Consider the following 26,530-nt stretch of genomic DNA (forward strand, 5'->3'; position numbering starts at 1 on the left):
AAGTCAATAACATGCAGTCTGAACAGAAAAGTCAACAATTATTTAACTAAGAACATTGCAGCCTAAACACCACATGAAGTATTTTTTGTTTGCAGAAGGCTCTGACTGCAGTAATATTCTATATTCAAAGACACAAAAAAAAAAAAAAAAACTCAAAGGATGCAGGCCACATGATAGCCATTAGTCTATGACCATAAAACAGAAGACAGCCCAACAAGTATACAATACATTTACTCAAATAGAAAGGTTATGAAATGTTAACCAATGATAATGGAAATACATTTATTTAAAACAACAACATCCCTATTAAATAAAAGTCTTACATTTCACCACCACAAACAATGTATTCAAACGGAAAACTTTTTTGGACACAGCAATACAGGTAAGTAGTATGAATGTTTTGAGCCCTTTAACATCAAATACAAGTAACTTTCATTGTTAATTCAGACATGTTTCTGTCACCGTGTACTAGACTAGACATTGCTTAATGTCACTAACCAAGTGATGCAATGTTACATCCATGAATCATTATAAAAATACTTACTGGTAAATAAACACTGAGACACAGAGTTCAACACAAGGAACAAATAAGAGTATGCATAATTAACTGCTGTGACTAATTTATGTAGAAAATTCCACAAGTACAAGACATAACTTTAACCTTAACTGATTTGTATTATATATAAGTTATATGTTACAATACCAGAAAATAAAGTAAATCTATCAAGCCGTGTCGATAAGTTGACCTGTACGCTTCTTATGATTAACAGTTCTTAAAATTGTTTTAAAATAAAATCAATAAAAACTTTTGCAGTTTGCATTTTATTTTACAATTAACTCTATACTATAAACATTCCTAAAAAAATCATGAAAGGTTTAAAAATTATTTTTTTTTTAAAGGAAATAAAAAAAAATCTAAATTACCCAAGAGTTGGAAATATCAATATTTTGGTTTCCCTGGGTTTCCTGACAGGTTATTTCTCATGCAGCTATTTGGATATATGTGATTTAATAATGAAATAATCAACTTAGAAGTGAGATTAACAAAACATCTAATGGTGGAAATGAGTATTTACTAATGCCTGTGTACAGTTTAAAGTGATAAAGTGCAAGTGTCTTTGCTCTTGCACACAATGAAAAATCTAAAACATACAGTATTTAATAAGTAGAGATATAATGCTGTAAGTGCATTGTGAAGTTGACATAACTTCAGAGTTCTACAAGTTCATCTTTGTCTAAATCCTATGCTATAGATGGTTGAAATTTTCTAAGTAACAATTAAGACTAGTTAAGACTAAGTGCTCTGCACCTTGCAGTTTCCTAGCACTTGACATGGAGCAAAACTTCTCAACATTGTTGGAACATTAATGAGCCATCATGGATCTCAACACTCTATTAATATCAGATAATGGAACCTAGCGTTAGATCCTAATACTTACTCCCTAGAAGTAAACAAAGGTCTTTGTCTATTCCTAAATAAATGGTAGCATAAATGTAACTTGGGATGCTTGTAAACCAACCTCCTTAATAACTCGCTTAAAACAGGATTAAATTCTCTACTACTACACCAACAAAGACATCAAACACCAGTGACAAAAACCTTAAAAACCATTGGAAAGTGACAACCAACAAACTGAATAGGGTCTAAGCAGGAATAACAATTTAGACAAAAGAATGCAACAACAGATCATACATGTTGCAATAAAAAAAAAATAATCAAGATAATTCTGGCAGTCCTTAATCGTGATGCATAAAATTTATGCAAGATAGTCATCATTTTTTTTAAATTTTTAATATATAGAATAATGTAAAAACCTTAGCCCCACTGGGTCAAAAAAGGAATATGTGTTATTATTTTGTTAAAAGACAGTCAGAGGATAATGAATGCTTTACAAACAATTATAACAACCAGCTAAACATTATTTACTGCTGTCAAGCAATGTCGTACAAAAAAAAGTATTTGAACCTGAAAAAAAAAGGTGAGTGAATGTATGTCACATGCATATATATTTATTAAGTATAAAACACTATCATTTTTAAATGCCCACACAAAGAATTAAAAAATATTGTTACAAATGAACTGCAGGTAGAGGTCACCATGCGTCCCTCACAGCAGACAGTTCAGCATGATGTTACAAGACATAGATATAGTTCAAATTGGTCATGTAATCTTTCTAAATAGAAATGCAACAGTTGCTGTATGATTCTGCCATATTCTCGAGGCTTGTTTGGACCTTATAAAGCAGTGAGAGAATGTGCAAGGACATTTGGTACAGTTGTCTACAGTTGTGACAGTTATTACAGTGCAAGACAGTAAAAAATTTGGAAAACTCAATGCAAGTTAACTAGAATAGAGTTAAATGCAGTGGACTAGAGTCTGTATAATTGAGTACGACTAGAACAGTTTAATAGAATGGAATATGGCTCAATACACTTGAAAAGAGTGAAGTGCAAAAAGTACAGTGAAGCACAGATATGGTACAGTCTTTTACGCTACTTTTGTACAGTGACATATATATATATATATCGCTTGATTTTGAATAGTAGGCTAAATAAAGTTATGGGAAACTGAAATTGGAATATAGTCAAGTTCTTTGCATGATTTTATTTGTGTTTCAACAAATGCATTACGCCAGAAGAGAGAAATATGTAACAATATGAAAATATCTTGGATGGAGACTTTAAACATCAATAATTGTGAATGCATCTTTTCCTCTTATTAAATTCAACAAAAAATAAGAATTAGAAACCAAGCAACATTACATAAAAGTTAAACTAGAGAATCTAGTAGTATTATAAATTAATATATCAAATAGAAAACATCTAAATAAACTTACTTTGGGTAACTTGGTTTTTCTTTTTGAAAATACACAAACATCCTCATGTATACGGTCTAAAAGCCACAAAAGAAATTCTTGTGCATCATGTTGATGATCTCCCTTATATTGAGCATTAACTTTACCAACAACAGACTTAAACTCCTTTGAAATTTCACTTGTGTATTTTCCAGACCAAAGGCTTTTGAGTAACCGAGCCAGCTGCTCAGTAACTTCTCCATGGTTAGAACGAAATACACCCTTTTTCCCATTTTTGTTGTTTTTAAGATCATTTTTAAAGAAATCTTTCACAAAATACTCTGTGAATGAATCAGTGTTGCTTAAACATTGAAGGACAGCATTCATGAAGCAACTATTATCATGATTGAAAATGCCAATAGTTCCAGGAGTTACTTTCCACCTGGGAGATGTCATTCCTATACTTGGGTCAGTAATCAGTGGACGGTTCGAAGACATTGTGCCCAAGTCAGAATTTTCATCACTACTTACAACTTTACCATGAGTTAGTTCTGTTAAGTGTCGAAGATCTGGTGTCCAAATTCTCGATAGGTTGCAGGCACGAAGCTTGTCTGCTTTTTTTAATGTTGATTCATTCTTAGATGAGCTCGCATCTTTGACAAAAGCACGAGAGACGGCTTTTCGCATAGATTTTAAAAACTTTATGCGTCTTGATGTCCCAAAACTGCTTTGGCTTTGAGAACTTACTTCACCATCGCTATCAAAGGCATCGGTACTTAAATCTAGGCAATTCGTATTGCGATTGCCGTTGTTACTGTTGATGTTTACATGAACTACTTTGCCATAGTTCTTCCGATATTCGTCGTTGCGACGATCGTTTAAATTAACAAACAATGGTCCACACAAACCCTCATCTAAAATATCACCATCAGAAGAAGCTCTTGGTCTACCACCTGGAATAACTTGAGACATTATTTAAAACATCACGGCTTAGGTGATGTTAACAATAGCGACACGGTCAACACTAATAATTTCACCTGTGTATACGTCAGCCATAATGTTTCTAGTTTTTCTATGAATCTTGGGATAGATCTGGACTAGACCTAGATCTATATGACAATCGGTCACAAAACTCATGAATGATCCAGATTTAAAAAAAAAACGAACAACGTACAAAACGAATAGAATAAATATAAAATTATATCCTAATGTTGAGATCTAGATCTAGCCCTGGATATTTTTTTTTCCAAATATCAAATGAATATTTTGTCCACACTAGCTCTAGCCCAAAACATCTAGTGAAACTATATTACTATATAGTATAGAATATAGATCTATTAGACCTACATCTAGATTGCGGGCTAGATCTAGATCTAGTCAGATTGTCAGATATAGATAGAGTCTATTATTAGTCTATAGATCTAGAGGCGGTAAAATATAAAACCTTGTAAAAAAAAAAACTCAGTTCTATCTATATATTTATATCTATCTATCTAGATATATATATTATGGCCTATACATATATAAAGAGATTATAGTATCTTTATGAATAATAGAATAGGGCCTATATTCCTATATTTTAAAATTCTTGTTTCTGCTGTAAATTTAGGTTTAATGACAAAATAGGCCTAATTGATGAGCTGATAATCTGCTGATAAATATATTATAGGCCTATAACCTATTAATTAGTATAATATATATAGGCTAATATAAGCTACATAATGAAATATAATTGTTCTTCTTTATAAGATTTGTTTTTTCATGGCTCGAATCCTTATGTCTATGTAGAATAATTTGGATCTAGATCTAGGCCTATATAAATTTACATATAATTTTTTTAGATTTATATTGGCATGTGGGCCTATATAGATAGAACAGCTATAGGCCTATGTAGAGTATAGTCATACATTTTTTTATAAACCAATATAAATAAACACATATTTATTTTCAACTATTAATTTCTTTTGCAACCCAATATATATATAATAGTTCCTATAATTCTTATGCTAAAATTAGCCTACATATATATATATATATATATATATTTTTTGGTAGGAAAATGAAACACTCTTCACTAACTTGCTCTTGCTTTGAGTCAAAGTTTATTGTCACTTCACCTATTGGAGATATTAAGATTGTGAGCTGCTCTGAAGGTTTACACTCTGTTTCTTTTAGTAATGATGACAGCCTACAAATCACTCCAGATAAACAGTTGAGTCATAGTCATTTTAACACAGACATATATTATCTTAAAATCATTGTAAAAACTAAACATTTTGATATTTGTTTCTACATTAATTAGGACCAAAAAAGTTGCGAAAATCAAATAGACTATTTTTTTATTATCAAAAGAATTTAAAGGATATTTATTATTCCTTTTAATCTATTGTTCAGTTAAAGTTGGACTATGGTACAATTGTAAAGAACACTAGGTAGGGCCCCAGTCGAGTGTTATATGCATAGGGTCTAACCCAAAATAACATAATATCATGTAAAGAGCTTTCATAGCAGGCGGGGTGATGAGCAGTAAAGCACTCGACTTCCCCGGTTTGAACCCTGGTGAAGACTAGGATTTAATTTCGGGATCTTTGGGTGCCTCTGAGTCCATCCAGCTCTAATGGGTACCTGACATTAGTTGGGGAAAAGTAAAGGCGGTTGGTCATTGTGCTGGCCACATGACTCCCTTGTTAACCGTGGGCCACAGAAACAGATGACCTTTACATCATCTTCCCCATAGATGGCAAGATCTGAAAGGGGAACTTTACTACTTTACTTCAGAGCTTTAAAATTCATGCTATAGTAACTGGTATAAAAGACCAAGCAAGTCTAACAGGGCCTTTTATAGTTTTCAAGTAAATCTACCAACTGTATTTCAGTCTATAACATATTGATAATGGGCTAATAGCCACAAGAAAATCCATTTTTATCGCAGGGCTTTCTCAGACAGAGCCTTGGGACAAAGCCCCTGTTTTTACACCCAAAGGCCACCTCTGATCACAGTTTTTGCATATTATATGTTTCTGTTACAAAATTTAAAGTTATAGTTGCAAAAGATTTTTTTTTTTTATTTTGTTATTTACTTGCAGCATTCCTGTACTTGCTAAGTCAAACTCCTCCAATATAACAGAATGTAGTCCAGCAGAGAAATGCTACCAATGGTTAAAAAACTTTTTTTCTTTAAGGAAAGCTGATCCAGATATCCCACCATTATGCCAATTTGTTATGAAACCAGGTAAAATAACTTTTTAAACCTTTTTTTTCCTGTGATGTTTTAGTGATTTTTTCTTCTTTTAGCCGCAGCTTCTTTTTTGTTGTGATGAAGGTTATTTTGCAATCTATGCTTTACTTTTCAATGCTATATAGAGTGTTGGTTATGTGTGGTAATTATCATCATAATTAAATTTTTCGATTACCAAACTTTGTCATAGGAAAAACAACAACATTGTTTATAATTTTTCTTACTAATTCACTGCTAATAAAATCATCAAATCAAAGTTACTTTATGCACTTATTTTTTTATGGCATCAGAAAGGCCTCAAGGGGAAATCATTCACTGTTATTGATCTAAAGCAACAAAATACTTTGTTTCACATTATTCTTGACATTCCTTCAGGGATGAAGATTATTATTTCCTGGCCCAAACCTCTCCCACGGTGAGGGATGGTGGTGGGCAGGGTTCGAACTCAGGATCATCAAGATGGCAGTCTAGATGCATACTACAATACCAGGCAGCCATCCATAGTTGGTACGGGAAGCTAGGGTTATTGTCACATTAAATGTAAAAAGCCATAATGAGTGATTTAGCTTCCTCATTTATATGTGATGCAGATTAAAAATAAGAAAAGAATTTATTACTCATTAATATAATGATAACTTGAACATAATTACTTTATAAACAATGTAAAGAAGCACACTAAATTTGACATGTACAAATATTCAATGTAATAAAAGGGTATATGAGTGTACATAATGAAAAAAACTGGATGTGTTTTAAACCAGAACTACTTATTCAAACAATGAATGAATTTATTTTCTTACTTTATTACATCATAATAACATCGTATTATTATAGAGTTTAGTGCAAAGAATTATTTTGCCACATAGGTTAAGCAAGTGCATAATATCACACCAAGCAAAAAATGAAGAAAATTAAAATAAAATACTTATTCCCTATTTATGATTGTAGATTTCAATTACATTTCCATTTGTAGAGAAGGATATCGAACACTTGGAACAGCTAAATTGAAAACGATTTTCTTCTAAAAGAAATTATATGAAGAAAAAAAACTGCAGCTAATTGTGAGCTCTGATCTTTAAAGCTAACTCCTTAGAAAACAACTTTTGAAATGTTTTATTTGAAAACTAAATTGAAATGTTTTTTAGGTTACATTTTTTTTTTTTTTTTTTTTTTTTTTTTTTTTTTTGAGAAATTTAGTAATAACTTGAGGCTTTTCTTCAGATACTTTCTGCAGTAAAGTTCTGCAGTGTCTACCTGCTGCTGCTCCATTCGGTACTACCATAAGTTACAAAGATTTGGCTCATCTTTGTGGCAATGTCAAGGCCAGCAGAGCTGTCGGACATGCCATGTCAAGCAATCCATTTATCCTCATCATTCCTTGTCACAGAGTCATTTGTTCCAATGGGGAAGTTGGGAATTATGCTAAAGGCAGGAGAAACACAGTAAAACAATGGCTTCTCAATTTCGAAAAGGAGTCTTAATTTTATTTTATATTGGAATTCAATTTATTACTTGTGTTGCACATTGTTAATTCTGCATTTTTCTGTTATTGCTCTGCTTCTGTCATTGTTCAACAATAATAAAAAATATTTATTATTTGATTAGATTTGAACTATTCTTGAAAGAAATGAAAATAAATAAATTCACAATTGACTTTTTTCTACTCACTAAAACATTAGTTTGTTCAAATATATTAAGTTAATTTAAAAAAACAAATGTTTTACATAAATTATAATAGATTTAGAGGTCACAGACAAATTTTTAAGGATTCTGATGGATGGTGCTTGTAGAATGATTTTAATGAGAGTTAAAAATTCTGGGCTAATTGATAAATTATGAGCCCATTTATAGAAATGGTTCAAATAAAATAATGAAACCTTAAAAAACAAACAAAATTATTTAAAATCAAAATATATTTGTTTATTGATGACTAATAAAAACATCAATACTAAACATAAAAAAAAATTCAAATTTAAATTTAAAAAAAAAGATAAGACCTCAAATAACAGTGTAAAATAATGATTCACAGAATTTTATAAAAAGATTTAAAAAAAAAAATGTTTCAAATAAAAATAAATACAATGATGTTAGTTATCAAGTAACTGCAGTTTCTTAATAGATCAATACATTTTTATAACTTTTAAAAATGTACTAGAGTAATTTTTAGTGTGGTAACATTGCTGATAGGTCTCCAATGATAATTTAATTTTATTGTTTGTTAAGTGTATAAAATCAATTGTAGTAGCATGGACTTAAATATGGTTATTCAAAGGTATTACATCAGCATTTTTAAAAATAAGATTGGAATACATTTGAAAGCAATACATTGACAATTAAAGACTACACTGGAATAAACACAATTCTCTCCATTTATTTCAAAGAAAATGTTTGTCCCATTGACTTAGCAGTACAGCTAAAATTAATCATATGATCTGACAATATTTAATTTAAAAAAAAAACAACGAAACAAACTAATGTCTCTATTTAGAAGTAGCCAATGCAATATTTTATTTCTCTCCAAAGTAAGATAAAAAAATGTTACCATTTAGTGAGGCATAGAATTGTACTGCATACAAATGTGTAAGTCCTACCATATGCTTTCCAAATTTTTAAGCAAGACGTACTTTAAGCATATTACATTGATAGACTACATTTAGATGTTCAAATAGGTAAGGAGCAGGAGAGACACACAAAATACAGCATTATTTTGTATGACAGCAGACATTCAAAACAATCTTAGAATTGGGATTTAGTTTGACCAATAAACCATTTGTGCACTATGTCAACATCACATTATGATACACATTGGAATAAATTATATTTAACATATTAATACACACATATCAAAACCATAGTATAGTCACATATAGGGAATAGAAGTTAAACATTGATTATAAATATTCTGTGTCAAAATAAAAGTGCATTTACTGGGGACCAAAAATTAGAGATTGAAACAAAACAAAATCTAAGAAATGTTGAACTGAAATTGAACTATTAGTCAAGTTCAATTAAGTATCAATTGATTGTATAAATTAGTTTTTACTTTAAGGTTATTTTCTGCTACTTAATTAGAGAAAACTCCACTGCAAAAAGCTTTTTAGATGAAGATATTGGAACTCTTGAATAATTCTTATCTTTGTATTAAGCTATAAAAAATTCCAATAAGGTCTGAACATGATAAGTCCACTAAACTGCTTTTTAGCAATATTACAAAGAGTACAACATCTCATTATTATGATCAGTACAGCAGTCTCAACAACAACAGATTGTACACACACACACACCAAGTTATCACAGTCAATATAAAGCAATCTTCAAATACAGTACATGTTAGCAACAGTTGAAAACTTTGATTCTGAATAGTATCTGGACTGAAGCAAACTTCCAATACATGTAAGCAACAGTTGAAAACTTTGATTCTGTGTAGTATCTAGATGTATACAAAAAATAATCAGTAGGCTATAGTTTTGTTATTGATGGCACAAAAATACAAGTTCAATGCTGCCATCCTCTAACTTTGTGCACAAAGTTTTGAAACAAGATTGTAAGGTTGTGACATCTGTCTGAATGTAATACTCTTGTTTGAAAGAGGATTTGAGAGGTGGATGTTATATCTTTCAAGCTAAATGCATCCAATGATAACAAGTCTTTTTAAACTGAATAATCTGGCTTATTCACATAGTGAAGATCCACTTAATTTTTTAACTATTCATATTTATACAATCTAACATATAATCATTATTACTTTACCCCAGTCATGTACACTTGTTACTTGGATTAACACCATTAAAAAAAAAAAATGCATAATATAAATTTCGTAAGGATTTATTATAAGCCTGAATCTCCATGAAACAAAATCTAAGTGCCCTCAAATAAATAAATTTTACAAAGATGACTTTTAAAACATAGTATTATAAAAAAAAAAAGTCTTAGTAGCATTGGAAAAAAAAACAGCAAAGTCTTGGTCATTTATAAACAGCACACACGCAAGAGTTTAAAAAAAAAATGTGTATAATAAAATGAAATGTACCTTTTTGCTGCCCAATTAGAAAAATTAATTTATTTGCAAAAATATGACTAGGTCAAGACTTAACAAAATAAAATTGTAAACAATGATACACACAGTGAAATTTGCAAAACAGAATTCAGATTTGAATTTCCGAACCTTGGAAAACATTATCCACAAGATAAAAACAAACTGATTGGTTCAAAAGCACAGGGATAGATATATTTGAATTCTCATTTAATACATATTAAAAAAAGATTCTACAAAGGGATTTTCTAATATTTGGGTAACAATATTGGCATTATAATGTAAGGTTGAAACAGATTTGCCAGTAATGTTATACACAGATAGACCTTATAAACTCAAGAAATATATTAACTATATGAAAAAAAAGAGAAAATATAATTCTTTATAAAAAAAAACCCATCACATGTTTACCAACATAAAATAAATAGTTGATAAAACTTTGAATACTTTGATGAAAATAATACTATTATTATTTAACATATTATTAATAGCATAAAGCCATAATCATTCTGATTCACTTATTATAATTTAGGAATTTAAAAAAAAAGCCACAGTATTTGCTAAAGTATTTGGTAAATACTTAAACAAGTTGATAGTCTTTAGTATAATTCACCGACTAATGGATGTATTCACTGGCAAAAGAAAAATTAATGAAAGTAAAAATTGTGGTATTATATTTATGTTTAATTTTTTTTTAGAACAAATGAAATACAAAAAAATGTACCCATTATGTCTAGCATTAGGCCCTAAATGTTGATATTCCCTAATTATAAAAACTTGGACAAAAATGTATCAAAATAAGCAAATCCCTACTTGTCAAGTTTGATTATTCAACAAAATAGTTGATTCAAAACAGGAAAGGAAGTTCATTTAGGTTTACCATTAATGCTAGTTCTAATTAAAATATTCATACTATTGCAAAACCTGTTTGCACTGAACTTAAGTCTATGAAAAAATATTCAAACGGATGATTAATAATGCACTGAAACATACACATGTAGAGAGAAGATGAAAAACAAAAACATGTGTGATACAAAGAAACTAAGACTTTTTTTCCATAATATATTTTTAGGGTAGATATGCAGAGAATATTTAACAGAAGTTCAATAACTTTGATGACTGCTTTCATTTAACGCAAGTGTTCTAGAAGCAAGCCCAACATAATGTCAATACTATCTAGTATGCCACAATAAAACTGCAGCACTGAACTAAAACTGAATAGAGCAAGCTAGACAAAGAGAAACAATATGAGACTTCACTATAGATGTCTAGTAGATACATTCACTGCAGTCCTAAGCATTGACAACAAATATATTTTTATCTCTACAAGTTTGGAGGATTAGTCAAAATGTATGTGCCATCTGATGTTTTGAACAGTAAAAAAAAACAAAACTTGAAGATAGCATAGCTATTTAAAAACTATTTCTGCTTAGTTTATCCAAATATATATATATATATATATCATGAAATAAGAAGTTCGAAAAATTTTCTGTAAATCACTGATACAGTTTTTCAAAATAAAAAAAAAATTTCATTGTCTCAGTTGTTCTCTACTTAAGTTTGTTGTAAATGAAGTAGCAGACTTTGAATGTATTTACTCTATGTAGACTAAATGAGCAATACACGTTGTCAAGTCATCTCTAGCGTGGTCTCAACTCATCTTACTTTGCCTTTAGATGGTATTGGTTTTGATGGCTCTGATGTTGATGGCTGAAAAAAACAACAACCGTATTCAAAAATTCAATATTAGAATGGAGAAATCAAAATTTAAAACAATCAGAAGAAAGCAGAGACTTGCATGATACCTTTGTTTTTTTAATTTAGGTTTAATTGTTTGTTCTAATACACTATACATGACTTGGTCAACTACTTTGGGCTTCAGATAGGGAGAGTAGTGAAATCAGAATGCCATGAAAGACACAATGGTACCAAGAAAGCCAGCAATGATCATAAACTTACTTTCAGGATCTTAAAAGAGCATGTCAGATCTTCAGAGACAATCATCACTGCAGCTGCATTGTCAAACTCACCACAATAATTGGGAGCACTAAATATTGTTACTAGCTGTTAGAAAGAAAAAAAGCATGCTTTGTTTGAAACTCACAAACCAATTACTTTGAGAAATAAGTAGGAATGATTTTTTACACACAATTATTCATGAATTGTATATTAGTAAACAAAGAAAAAAAAGACTGCCTTTGGCATGCGTTCGTCTGAGATTCGTCTCCCATACAGGATACTGTTCTGTCCAGCGTAACTGTCGGACTTAAAGAATTCCCTTTATCCAAGGCCGCGGATACACATTTGAGACCAAAAGAAAATTGTTGCCGAGGACAGACGCAGACGCTAAAAGAAAATCTTAATCGAGCACCGCGGACAATGGTTATGCTTGCCCTGGATGTGGCAAGATATGTAGGTCACAGCTGCAACCCTCATTAATTTTCGGACTCTAAGACAAGCCTTATTATTATTATTATTTTGCTGGTGAATTATTACCATGTGTTCATGCTTCAGTGTCTACCTCTCATGTACCAAAACAAAGGAAATGGTCATAACACAGCTTCTTAACGCCTTACTTGCTCACACTAAACATGATATCCATCTAGCGGTCAACGAGTTTGCGTACACTGCAGCCTCTTTTGATTTAACTATAAACTTCGGTAAAAAGCTTGGAGTTAGGGCCAGGAGAGATCTGAATGGATGGATGTGTAAAAGCAGGCCATAGCACCACTAGGATGGATGGATGGTAAAAGCCGGTATGAACTTCCTATAGTCCGACAGTCAGGCTGGGCAGGGCACGTATCCCGTATGGGTAACGAGCATATTGTTTGGCGTAACAGAGGTGCCCCACGGAAACGTTTCTTTAGAAAACTAATGCCATGATTTAAGTCTAATAAGAAAAAATGCGCCATTTTACTTTGTCACTAAGTGCATGTTTTACCCTATAACGTAGAGAAGTTACATTGCAAAGACTTTCTTCCAAGCCAATAATAGTAAGCCTACAATAGTTTTACGCAAAAGATGGATTGTAAAAGTATAAGACGGACGTGAGCTGTAGTTTGTCTAGACTGTAGGAGGACTTAAAAGACTTTAAATTTAATCGACATGTACAATTAGGCCTACAATTGGAACTAACAGAACAGATTAGTAGTCTTTATCCGATCGTTCATTTTCGTAATTACAAGAATATTCCCAAAATGATTTCGGGTATATAACCTTCCAAAATTATTTAACAGAGCGAGGTTCGGCCACCTGGTACAAAAATATTCTCAAAATGACTTCGGGTATATATCCTTCCTTAACAAATTATTCATCCGAGCGAGGCTCAGTCACCTGATATTTAGTACTAAATGATTAACTAATTGGTTAATTTTTAGATTGATTCGTGTATTGCTATTAGTATGAATACTTAAGCAAAATTTCAACTTGATTCAAGAATGGGAAGTGGGAGAAAAACGTGTCAAAATGTAATATATATATATGGATTTAATATATATACATATCTATCAATAAATAGCATTTATTCCCCTTACTTTGAAATCATGCAAAATAATTAGTCACCAACAATTAATTAACTAGTTTTTTATTTCTTTTTTATTGATTCATGTCTTGTCAGGTTCAGTGAATAATTGTGAAAGTTAACTTGATCTGAGAATGGGAAATGGGAGAAAAAACATGTTCAAACTTGTTACCATACAGACAAAACCAAGGATTTAACACAGCTCTCCACTGAAAAATAAAGTTTCAAAGTATGTCTAAAAATCTACAGAAGAGGTGTACAAGTGCTCAGGCGTAAACAAATATTGTTTTTGTTAAAAACCTGAACTTATATTGAGTGAAATTGCATTAATTATTTTAAATCAATTGTAATTAATTTTTAATAGATCTAGACTAACAATAATACATTTGTGTGATTGGAAATATTAAATAATTGTGCAAAGTTTCAACTTGATCCAAGAATGGAAAGTGAGAGAAACAGTACGTCAACGTTTACAGACAGACAGATGGGGTGAGTAAGTAATAAGCTGTGTACAAATTGATGTGCATTCAGCAACTCTCACCCACTTCTCTCTGTTCTATGACTTTGAGAGATGAGAAGTAATAGTAGTTCAAATATTATAACTATGAATCTTTTGACCCAAATAGTAGCGCAACAATGAATACATCAAGCTAGATCCGTGAGTCAATAAGTTTTACTAACCTTTCTCTTCTCAAAAAAAGCATAGCCATCCTCCACAACCTGAACACAAGAGACAAGTGTCATAAGTAGACTAGTTCAGTTTTTAAAACTGTTGAGTGCTTTAAATATTTATTTCATTACCAAAACAAATTTTAAGAAATTCTGAGTTCAGAAATGTGTGAGACTAACCTGGTGTGCTCTAGCAATTAAACTGCAACTAAACCTCCTTAAATACTCCTTGACAATATCTCCACCAAATGTGTAGGACACACCCCTGTCATTCTCTCCCCATCCTGTGATGTCCTAACATTGTGAGCACAAGATATTTGATCAAAATAAATGCACAGAGCTTAAAAAAAAAAAAAAAAAAAAAAAACAAGGTGACAAAGAGGGTTTGTGTTACTTTGCAAAAACTCAGAAGGTGACCTCTGCAGAGCATATATAACAATTTTTAAATGTAAACCTTGCCATAACACTGTACATGCATCTTCTTGGTGTAGACATATTTTAAGAGCAGAAGTGTGGGATAGATGTCAACATTAAGAACAGTGCATTAGCAGTGGGATAATGGATTTGACTTCATTCAGAATCCATTGATGGTACAAATTACTTTAAAACAGTGAAGTGTATAAACAGTTGTGCTGCAGAATTAAGGTGCTGAATGATTCCATTTATATATTCCAAAACAATGCAATCTTGGAGATACAGATTTTGAATTAATTGTTTACTTTAAAGATTATAGAGATGTCAATGGGGATTAACTCCTTTATAAAATATTCCAATGTGGCATGTTTCTTAAATAGTCTCTGATAACTAGAGTCTCAACTAGCCCCAGAAAAAGTCTTAAATAGTCTCGGATAACTAAAGTCTCAACAAGCCCAAGATAAAGTCTTAAATAGTCTCTGATAACTAAGTCTCAACTAGCCCCAGATAAAGTCTTAAATAGTCTTTGATAAATAAAGTCTCAGCAAAACCCAGATAAAGTCTTAAAAAGCCACTGATCAGTAGAGTCTCAATTACTTTTTGATAATTAAATCCAACACCCAAGCTGCCAGTAGGTTATAAACACTTGTGTAAACATGTTTCTACTGACAGATGTAAGCAGATACTTGGCACCTCAAAGGCAAGTTTTCTAGGAGAGGGGTTCTCAGATTTCAAACCTCCACTGCCTTGCTGTGCTAAGGCTTCAGGGGGTCAACCCTGTGTTGGGACTATCAGCTTATGGTATTCCCTCCAACAGCTCCTCAAATAAGTTGGTGCCTACAGCAGTACAGTTGAAAGAGAAACCATGATGCAAGGCAGCCTTGATCCTTCTGAGACCCAGGAAGGAACCATATAAAACTGCATATTTTTTTAAACAGTGTTAGATGCAGTTTGTTATATCATCATAAGTAATCGAGACTTTTTATCAATAAACATAAAAAATATTCTTTTCAATAATCAATTATCTTCCAAGCAGCTGTTTCATTACTGTGCATGCATACTATACTGTCAGAAAAAAAAACTCAAAACACAACACTTTAACTATTATTGATAATGCTTATATACAGCTGGTTCAAATCTAGCACTACAAAAAAAAAAAGTCAAATCTAACACTACAAGTCAGACAAAAACCCAGATATATAACACTTAATTGATGATACTAATATATAATAGGAACAAAAAAAAACTTCATGAGTATAAAGCTCTGTTATTCTGTTCAAAAATAAACTTCAAAATCTTCACAGTATGCTGGTATATAGCCATATCTATTATGATTTCTATACATAACATATGTAAAGTATGATTACTAGGCCAAATGGTCTATAAATAGGTCTATTACCTCATCAGGATCTGACCATAATATATCACAAAGGAGTCCATGATCAGGCACATCGCTGGGTCGATGAAGATGGCGAATCTTTAAAAAAAAAATTAAGGCAAGTGTTTCATTAATACTCTTTATGCTACTTGAATTGTATAAGTCATTTTAATGTCTTTACCAGCCGGTATATTATTTTACTAAGTCACAATCAAATACAGCCCATACCAATGTCATGCACATATTGAGTTGGTTCTTCGTTCTGTGTTTCTGTGTTTCTCTCTTATGCACAACATTATTTTATGCGCTATTTCCACAGACGTGTTTTGTAAACATCATTGCTTCTAGTATTTTTACTTGGATGGCTTGTTCTCTGTTGTAGCCTTTCTTTTGTTGTTCCCAAGTATTAAGCAACTTAAGTTTTATGTTACTTGAAATTGGTTGAACATTATAGTCATGTGGCAATGACAAGGAATTCTTATTTGTCTTGTTTAGGGACTCAGGCTCTGTGGTAGTCAAGCTTGATCTGAGCATTAACTGTTGGCTTTGTATGGGCCATACTTGGTTGTTGATTTGATTTGATTTTTGATTTGAGGCACATCGGCACAATTTAGGCCATGTCGTGCCTGCAGTCCCCTAAGGATCCCTCTCTCTCTAAACACCAAGGACCAGATTCTATACAGTCATATCATTAAAATCAAGGTCTATTCACACTTAAAATAGTAAAGGTAGTAAAAATTTAAATATTTGGAAAAGATCTAATGTAAATAGTGCATGTTCACAAATTCATAAATCAGATCTTCGTAGATAGCCCCACTTCCCGGATAAAGCCCAGTGTGACAGGTGGGGAAATGTGATGTGTGTTTGGCGCGTTTTATGTCTAGGGGATGATTATTTTTAAAGCTATCACACACCAACCTATCAGCATATGAATCGGGAGCAGACACGCAACGAGACAAAGCAATGAAAGATAGATACAAAAGTTAAAAATGAAGAATATTTATTTACATAAATATACATATAAGAATAAAAAGGGGGAGGGTTTGCTTCTATCTCTAAATAATACTAGCTTTAATCATCACTCTTGCATTTAATAAGAGAGTATGTCACTTTGTCCTCTGACTTAGCTGGTTGTCCTGTTGATGTCGCAGCTGGCTGTGTCCTGGCTTGAGGTTCTGCAGCTGGAGGTGGCGCTCTAGCGGATAGAGGGACGCCGGTGATATAGTTCTTGTGGAGTCTCAATCCCCAAAATCTAATATCTGTAGTGGGCACAGTAGGGCGGGTGGCCGGCTACCGTGGGCACAAGGATACTGCGGGCAGAGCTGATCTGCCGTGGGCAGCGTAGTTGACAGGATATGTCCAGTGAGTTGCAGAGGGTTGGCGTAGCTATGACGTCTCACACAGATCTGAATCTATAGGGATGTCGCACCTAATAGCTTGACAGGTGGGCTGTCGAATAGGCGGGCAATGCCGATAGCGCCAAGTGGTAGAGTTGAGTAGATCTCAGTAGGCAAGTGCAGTGCTGAGTAGCACTAAGCACAGATGCAGGTAAATAGATCGTTGATCCAAGGAATAAATAGGCAGGTCAGTGAGCTAGTGCAGTGCTGAATAGCACTAAGCACAAAGATAGTAGGTGATTCTGGATAGCAAACAAATAGTTGATCCAATAAATAGGCAGACACCTGAGGGAGGCTGCGGATAAATAAAGATAAGTTAGGACATGTCTCTCATGCATCTTATCGATGCCCTCGCCTGAGGTGCATTCGTCAGATTGGTAAAATTGCTTTAGAGCACAATGGGGAGATGATGACAAATGGGATTGGGAAAATAGATGGCTGATAGTAGCAATATAAAAGGGTACATAAAAGGGAAAGTAATAATATAAAAATGTACATAAAAGGGGAAATAATAATCTGAAATAAATAACACAGGTGGATAGAGAAAGAGAAGGGGAGGGGGTGAATTGGGCGGTGGTCGGCGACCAAGACGGTTTGTTTACATATGACCGTAGGTCGAGAACAATGGAGCGCGCTTGAATGGAGAGGGTGTCCGTTCAAGCGGCGCAACTCTCGTTAGAGTGAAATGAATACAGGGGAGATAATTCATAACTCTTTTCTAGACGCAGTATTAGTGCGCTAGTAAAATTATCAAGGCTGTCAACCGAGATAAAGGAAATAAAATAAGATGTACAAATATATACATGGTTGCATCAATGATCAATTGAGCAACATAGCATTAATAGATTAATGCAATACATAAATAAATACATAGGACATGTTTATGTTTTCTACTTACGCCAGTGAGAAATACACAATGCACTAATTAATGTAAATAAAATAATAGAATACACATGATAATATCCAGTGGAAATAGCACAAAAGTAATTAAGATGGAACTTGTGATTAAGTTCGGCTTACCACCAGGTATTCCTCTAGGAGTGAGAATAAATGATATAGTCCAGACTCGATAGCTCAGCTCGAATGAGAAAGAGAGAGTCTGACTCGATTTAATTTACCTTATATACAAAGGCCTGGAAAATGTGGGCGGACACAGGAAATGTCCTAGGCTAAGATTTATCTTACACGTTGGTGAATTAGACTTGAGATGGGAGTCATGCATGGGTACGTCGAGAGGCACTTGGACTCGAGTAATCTCCTAGATCAAAGAGAGACGTAGGAGAAAAGGGGGGGGGAGTGACTTGCATTCCACACAAGGTGGTGTCCACTGCGGCTGTCAGACATCCTGCCGATAAGATCAAAGAGAACGTGTCTATCTTTGCCCCGGTCAAGGGCAGATAAATGAAAGGACTGGCCTGGTTTTCTCCAATGTGGTCAACTAAGTCTAGCCTGGAGCGGAAAAGGTGTGGCGGGTGAATGATTTAGGGGTAGGATGGGGAAATAATTAAAATAAAATAAATAAATAATGAAAAATACTAATTAATGCTGTGATAAATTTGAGTGACTCTGACAGCGAGTTTTTGACTTGTCACACCCAGTACCTTCCCAGGGTCGACATTATCAAATAGTGTATTTAAATTAGTGACTCTAAAGTATTTCGCCCTGACATCCTGGTATCTGGGGCAATCAACGAGGATATGTTCCACGGTGAGGCGAGAGTCACAGTACTCACAAAGTGGGGGCTCCTCTCTCTTCAGTACAAAAGAGTGCGTGATGTAGGTGTGGCCAATCCTAAGTCTGGACATGGTCGTGCTACCTTGCCTTGTCAGACCCTTAGATGTGGGCCGCCACCTGACATCCGCCACAATCTGCCTGAGTTTACTGTGAGTCTCAGCCTCCCATCGGTCCTGCCACTCTCGATAGGTGGCAGAGGCAATACTTTGTCTCAGGTCCGAGTAGGGAATTTGGGTTCCTGACACCGCATGATTTAGGGCTCTCTTTGCTTCTCTGTCTGCGGCTTCATTTCCCTCAATGCCAACATGGGAGGGGACCCAGATGAAGCTGACATCCCTATGGTCGGCCGTAAAGATGGAGCAGCCATCGGGGAGTCTACGGGAGATTGTTTTGTTCCGAAAGGAGCAGGCACACGTGACCTTTCCCTCCATTTTGGATCCGTCTGTGTAGATGGTGCCACAATCTCCGTAGCTCTCCTGCAGTTCCCTAAAGTGGACTTGTAGTATGCTTGGGTCTGAATTTTCTTTTTTGAAATTGAGGAGGGATAAATTTAATTTGGGTTTATTCATTAGCCAAGGAGGGTTCTGAGGGGTTTCTATTTTAGAGATTTGGTCAATGGGTGGGGTTAAATTTTGGATGGGTTCTCTCATTTGAAGGCCCAACGGCTGTATGACGTTAGGCCTTCGATTGTATAATTCTACCTCTGTGGGGTTAAATATGGAGTCAAAAGCAGGGTTGGTGGGGTTGGATTTTAGCTTGACTATATACTGCATTGCAAGCTTTTTCATTCTTATATCCATGGGGAGTTCTCCAGCCTCCACATGGAGACTTGGGATAGGTGATGTACGAAACGCGCCGAGACAGAGACGCAGGGCAGCATTTTGTATTGGTTCCAGTATTTTTAGGTACGACTTCCTTGCTGCTCCATATATTATGGATCCGTAGTCTAGCTTGGATCAAATTAGACTCTGATAGAGCAGCAACAAGGTATCTCTGTCAGCTCCCCAGTCCGTATGGCTGAGTACTCTTAGTATGTTTAATGACTTTTGGCATTTCTTCTTAAGTTCCTTAATGTGGGGGAGAAAATTAAATTTGGAATCTAAGGTGAGGCCTAAAAATTTTGTAGTTTTCACGACAGGGATCTTCTTTTTGTGTATAAATAGTTCAGGGTCTGGGTGGAGTCCCCTTAGATTACAAAAATGCATACTAACTGTTTTGGAGTCTGAGAATTTGAAACCATTATAGTTTGCCCAACCCTGAATTTTGTTTAAACATAACTGTAATTTTCTTTCTAAGGTGTTCATGTTTTTCCCATAAGTAAGAATGACAAAGTCATCAACATACAGAGAGCACTCTATGCCAGGGGACAGCGCATTTATGATGCTATTTATTTTAATGTTGAATAGGGTGACTGTCAGAATGCTGCCCTGGGGTACACCCATTTCCTGGTCATGAGTGTCAGAAGCGGAGTTGCCCACTCGAACCTGAAATTTTCGATCTTTCAGGAATTCCTCCACAAAACGGGGGAGGTGTCCCTTAAGCCCCATAAGCACCAGGTCACGTAGAATGCCATGTTTCCAGGTTGTGTCATAGGCCTTTTCTATATCGAAGAATACAGCTACTAGATGTTCTCTTCTGAGTAATGCATTTCTAATATAAGCTTCCAGCCTTACCAGGTGGTCAGTTGTTGTCCGCCCCTGCCGGAATCCGCACTGGTAGTTTGAGATCACTTTATTCCTTTCCAGGTACCAGACCAGCCTACTGTTAATCATTCTTTACATGGTTTTGCAGATGCAGCTTGTAAGTGCTATTGGTCGATAGTTAGCTGGGTCAGAGCCGTCTCTTCCCGGTTTAGGTATCAGTATAACTGTGGCTTTCCTCCAGCTGTTTGGGAAAGCGCCTGTTTGCCACACACAGTTATAGACCCCTAGCAGGGCTGCCAATGAGGGTTCGGGAAGGTGCTTGAGGAACTGGTAATGGATTTCGTCTTCTCCAGGCGCTGTGTCATGTGACTTGTCCAGCGATTCCCTCAGTTCCTCAAGCGAGAACGGTTTGTTGTAGTCTTCATTGTTCTCTGACCTGAAATCAATGGGGTGTCTTTCCTCCCTGGTTTTGACTTTTTGGAACTCTTGCGTGTAGTGTGCAGTGGATGATTTTTCTGCTATTGAGGATGCAAGGCAGTCAGCTATTTCTCTGGGGGACGTGACAGTTCGTCCTTGGTTTTTCAAATGCCCTATTGCATTTGATTCTTTCCCTTTGATTCGCCTTACTGCCTTCCAAACCGCTCTAGCAGAAGTTTTGGCATCCAGACTGCCGACAAAACTTCTCCAGGAATTCCTTTTGGCTGACCGTATGGTTTGTCTAGCCTTTGCTCTAGCTATCCTGAATAGCTTTAGGTTTTCCTGGGAAGGATTCTTTATAATTGCCGCCAGTCGTTTTTTCCTATCGCCAATAGCACTTTTGCAAGCTGTATCAAACCATGGTTTGCTAGGCCGTTTTGGGTTTGCAGAGGTTAGGGGTACAACTTTCCTGGCTATACTTAGTAGCTTGCTAGCAAAGGTATCAGCTGGGTTCTGTTCATCGAGGATATTTTCTGTGATATCCTTGGAGCATCTTTTTTGGAATTGTTCCCAATCGGCCTTATTCAGTTTCCACCGCTGAGGTCGTCCTAATGAAGGGAGATTGTTAGTAATGATGATTGGGAAGTGATCACTTCCCCGTAGATCATTGCTAACTGACCATTTAAAGTCGTCCAGAAGTCCGGGGACGCATACGGTGAGGTCAATGCATGTGAGTGATCCAGTTCCTGGGTGCAAGTAGGTCGGTGATGCATCATTAAGTATGCATAAATCATGTTGGAGGAAGATATCCTCCAGCATACGACCTCTTGTGTCGGTATTGTTGGATTCCCACATGGTGTTATGGGCATTGAAATCCCCAAGGATTAAATAAGGCCGGGGGAGTTGTTTCAATAGGTCCTCCATGTCTGTTCGGTTTAATGGAGTGCCTGGTGGTAGATACAGGCTGCAGCAAGTGATAACCTTGTGAAGGGTTATCCTAGCTGCTACGGCCTGTAGTGTGGTCTGTAGTTCTACCCTCTCATGGGGGATGCTATCCTTCACAAGGATACAGACTCCACCTGATGCTCTCTCTGCATCCTCAACATTCTTGCTGTAAGCACGGTAGTTTCGGAAGCTGATGCAATCTTTCAGAAATGTTTCCTGTAAGCAGACAGCTACAGGAGTCTCAGAGTCCATCAGTAGCTGCATTTCCTCGTAATTGGCCTTGAGGCCTCTACAATTCCACTGTACAATTCTGGAATCCATGGCTTATTCTAGATGACCTACTTGGAGCTATTTGGCCTTGGGAGGCCCCCGGAGGGGTTTCCCTTTATTCCAGTGACCTTGGTATTTTTATTCTTGGGTTTGGATGGAGAGGAGGACAACCCCCTTTTGGGGGAAGTCTTTCTCTCTGGAGAGGGGAGATCCCTCTGGTTAGAGCGGAGGTTATTTCCTCCTCTCTCACCTCAGGCATCCTCTCCGCTTTGATTTCTCCCCTTAGGGAGTTGGTCAACCTCTAACTCGGTAGAGGTTGGGGTGTCTGGCTGGGTTCTCTGAGGAGAACCTGTGTCAGACATGACGTCTCCGGGTTCTCTCGGAGTATTGGTTTTGACATGCTGCTCAGTCTCCATGCTCTCATCAGCGAGCACAGAGAACCTGTTCTTTAGCATGACAACAGGGCTTTTTTGTTTCTTCAGAGGTGTGTTCTTTGGTGGTGTTTTCTTCTGAGTTGGAGGAGGAGGAAGGGGTGGTGGGGTCAATGTGTCCGTCTGTGTGGCTATGGATCTTCCTATCTTAGCAGCAGCCTGGGCGTAGGTCTTTGTCAAGCCGAATTGGCCCTTGGGTAGAGCCAGTACAGCCGATTTCGCCTGGCTAAAGGTACATCCGTTTCTTGCCTTGTACTCCTGCACGGCAACCTCCTGTTTCCACACAGGGCAGTCCTTGGAGTAGGCTGAGTGGCCAGCTTGAAAGTTTGGGCATTTGAACTGGGCGGTGCAGCCCTTGTCCTCATGACCCTCTCCAGCACATCTGGCACACACAGTGTTCCTCTTGCAGACTGCCGCGCCGTGTCCATAACCCTGGCACTTGAAGCATCTCATGGGGTTAGGTATGTAGGGCCTCACTGGAACTCGTAGGTATCCTGCCTTCACATAATCTGGCGGTGTCCTAGTTCCAAATGTGAGGATAATAGTGGCGGTTTTGACCTCCTCACCCTCCCTGCGCCTGGCATGGGTGACTCCTTCAATGCCCTCCACTATTTCCTTCTCGGAACATTCCAGTAGGTCCCTAGAGCTGATTACACCTCTGCTGGTGTTCAGACTCTTGTGTGGCATGACTTCCACTTGGAGATCACAGAGTCTTCGGCATCTTAAAAGCCCATCAGAGTGTGTCTTGCTGTCTACTTCTACAAGGAGTTCCATTGATTTGTGTAGCTTAGACACACTCTTGGGCTCTCCCACTACTGACTTGAGTCCCTTATAGATAATAAAAGGGCTCAACTTTGTCAGGCTTTTTCCCTCCTCTGTGCACCTAACCACCAGAAATAATGGCCAGGTGGCACAGCTTTTTGGGACCTCCTCTTTTTTTATCATCAATTCGACGTTTCTTGCCCAGACATAGGTCTGGGGCAAGTAGTTTTGTGTGTGTTTTTTTGTCCATATATATTTTCGTTAATTCTGCACCTGTGCTCCCCACCCGCCATCGAGTCCAACAAGGGGACGGGCCATTCGGATGTCCAGAATGAGCCCACCAGGGCTATACAGGTGCTATACTCAGTCAGCTGCTACATCGGACATGTGTCCGATACAGCAGCTCCCTGATTGACCCTCCAGCCACCGCCCTCCAGCATAGGTCGACGACCTATGCTGGTAGCTCGGCATGACCAGCCAGTTGACCCAGAGCGGGCCATCTGGGTCTCAGGTCTAGGGGAACTTGGAGCCAAAGTATTGTGTTGTTGTGGTTTATCCTCAGATAGCCACCACTCAAACACCAGGATCTCTTTATCCCCCCTTACCCGTCGCAGTCCACGGCAAACGGACTGGTCTAGGACGTAGTGAGAATTTAAAGTTAAGGAGACAGTGTGATGATCAGGGTTCATAGCCAATTTCATGAATGATTTTCCAGGTATTTTCCAGGTTTTCAAGGTAGAGTTTTAGATTTTCAAGGTATGCATCGCACCATAGCAGCAATATATATATGTATATATATTTACATACATATGACATTAATATGTAAAAAGAACAATATATATATATAAATATTAAATTTAAAAACCCACATTAAAATGTATGCCAATAAGTTGAAATCATACCTCCAAAAAAAAAAAAAAAAAAAGAATTCATCTCTAGTGTTTCCTAAGCATTTAAATGCAACTTTTTAATACATTAGAAAACACACACAAGCTTGCACTACAGAAGAATAACTTTTTAAAAATATGAGATGTAATTCAGCTAAAACTGTCGCAATCTGAAGTTGGAAATTTTCTTAAATTGACATAGATTTGTAAAAAAAATATTTCATTCTTACTATAGCAGTTGACTTGCTTTCCATCAGTTTTAAGTACATTACAACCAAAATAACTCTACGGGCTTTTCTACAGCTGTGTGCGAAATATTTTCGTTAAATCTACAGTAGATCTAGACTCTAATTTAAGTCACTAAATTCGCGGACTTTTCACAGCTGTGAGAGAATTATCTTCACTATATTCTATTGGATTAGCGTAAATTAAGTATAGATCTAAGTCTAAGTCACTAAATTCGCGGACTTTTTTCGAATTATCTTCACTGAATCACCGTAAATCTAACCCTAAAATTCGCGGACTTTTCATGGCTGTGTGCGAATTATTTTCACTGAATCTATCGTAAATCTAGGTCTAGAGTCTAGATCTAAGTCACTAAATTCGCGGACTTTTCACGGCTGTGAGAGAATAATCTTCACTCTATATTGTATTGGATTAGCGTAAATTAAGTCTAGATCTAAGTCTAAGTCACTAAATTCACGGACTTTTTTCGAATTATCTTCACTGAATCACCGTAAATCTAGTCCCTAAAATTCGCGGACTTTTCACGGCTGTGTGCGAATTATTTTCACTGAATCTACTGTAAATCTAGAGTCTAGATCTAAGTCACTAAATTCGCGGACTTTTCACGGCTGTCACTGCTTCTACAGTCTAGATCTAATTAAGCCACTAAATTGGCGGACTTTTCACGGCTGTGTGCGAATTATCTTCACTGAATCTATCGTAGATCTAGACTCTATAGATTCTAACTCAATGTCACTAAACTTCGCGGACTTTTAACGGCAGTGAGAGAATTATCTTCACTAGATTCTAGTGATTTAGCGTAAATCTAGAGTATTTGTAGAGCAATCTAGACATTAGATGTAGGCCCCTACCTGTATCTAGATCCTTAAATTAACTAAAATTCACGGAGTTTTCAGGTTAAGCGCGAATTATCTTCACTGGATCTAACTTAGATCTAAATCTAGATACTATTTCTAGTTAGATGAGAAGGATGGATCGTGAGAAGACTCAAAAGTAAAGTACCGGTAGCAATTATACTTAAACACTGAATCATAATCTCCAAATACAAAATCTAATAAAATACTCAGAAAGACACAAAAATAAGATGATATACGGACTTTCCACGTGAAGTCACTCTTACTGTTACAACAAGAAGATTTTCGGCGAGGGAGGGCCCGGAGGGGTGTAGCCTTCACGTTAGGCTGCTAATTGCTCTAGTTATAGACAATAGTCACTACAGACTAGATCTAGCGCGTCTTCAGTCGTAACAGTGAAAGGAAAATAGTGCTAAGTGAAATGCTTGCTTGAGCCAAGGTCGTTTTCAATCACGAGGTCGCGCTTCACAAGTGGGTGAAAGGCGGTGTAGACGCGTCGTCACTGGTCAGCTCAATGTAACCGGGAAAAAAACGAAAATAAACACCAGGTATCGGGAGGGAAAGAACTCAAGGTCCAGTTTTAAAATTCAAGGTTTTTTCACCGTTTTTTACGAAATTCAAGGCTTTTTCAAGGCCTTGAATTTAATATGAAATTCAAGGTGTTTTCCAGGTTTTCAAGGTGGCTACGAACCCTGGATGATCAACGAAGGCAGACTTAGGAAAAGAGGAGGCAGACACAATGATAGAAAAGAGGTAGGGCACTTTTGAGCTCCAAAAGTGCTAAGGAAAGAGGAGCGCAGTTTAACGTCATGTCTCGGGACGATACTTGGTTGTTATGTATGGGCCGTATTTGGTTAAGGGGAAGTGTGAGCCCAGATAGTATCGCTTGCACTGTAA

The 26,530-nt window shown here is 36.1% G+C and overlaps 2 protein-coding genes across 11 annotated transcripts in view; one reads left to right on the forward strand and one right to left on the reverse strand.

Annotated features, from left to right (window-relative positions):
• Positions 1-26,530, reverse strand: part of LOC106075636 (ubiquitin carboxyl-terminal hydrolase 31-like) — a 53,490-nt gene that overhangs the window by 16,010 nt on the left and 10,950 nt on the right. The window contains exons 8-12 of one of the 2 annotated variants that reach the window (XM_056020446.1): positions 16,069-16,146; positions 14,436-14,549; positions 14,268-14,306; positions 12,026-12,130; positions 2,838-3,494 (exon numbers count right to left, since the gene is read on the reverse strand). In XM_056020446.1, the coding sequence (XP_055876421.1) occupies positions 2,838-3,494; positions 12,026-12,130; positions 14,268-14,306; positions 14,436-14,549; positions 16,069-16,146 (993 nt within the window). Of the gene's footprint in view, positions 1-2,837; positions 3,988-12,025; positions 12,131-14,267; positions 14,307-14,435; positions 14,550-16,068; positions 16,147-26,530 lie in introns of those variants that run through there. The other variant, XM_013228196.2, reaches the window with a different exon arrangement.
• Positions 178-7,706, forward strand: LOC106068743 (methylated-DNA--protein-cysteine methyltransferase-like). Of its 9 annotated transcripts, none has more exons than XM_013228197.2 (4): positions 178-382; positions 4,851-5,006; positions 5,882-6,027; positions 7,255-7,706. In XM_013228197.2, exons 1-4 carry the CDS (start codon positions 342-344, stop codon positions 7,512-7,514), a joined length of 603 nt encoding a protein of 200 aa, XP_013083651.2. In that variant the 5' UTR covers positions 178-341; the 3' UTR covers positions 7,515-7,706. The 9 variants fall into 9 exon arrangements, with proteins under 9 accessions (XP_013083651.2, XP_055876422.1, XP_013083654.2 ...); XM_056020447.1 differs by lacking the exon at positions 178-382 and adding an exon at positions 1,865-1,979; XM_013228200.2 differs by lacking the exon at positions 178-382 and adding an exon at positions 3,881-3,965.

The sequence above is a fragment of the Biomphalaria glabrata genome, chromosome 2 (assembly GCF_947242115.1).
Source record: "Biomphalaria glabrata chromosome 2, xgBioGlab47.1, whole genome shotgun sequence".
NCBI lineage: Eukaryota > Metazoa > Mollusca > Gastropoda > Planorbidae > Biomphalaria > Biomphalaria glabrata.

Bases quoted from the DNA above. Each gene is read 5' to 3' on its own strand.
- LOC106068743 (XM_013228197.2), top strand. From the start codon at position 342: ATGTATTCAAACGGAAAACTTTTTTGGACACAGCAATACAG. The intron at 383-4,850 runs GTAAGTAGTATG...ATTTTTTGGTAG, and splicing joins TTTTGGACACAGCAATACAG to GAAAATGAAACACTCTTCAC. The intron at 6,028-7,254 runs GTAAAATAACTT...GCTTTTCTTCAG, and splicing joins CCAATTTGTTATGAAACCAG to ATACTTTCTGCAGTAAAGTT.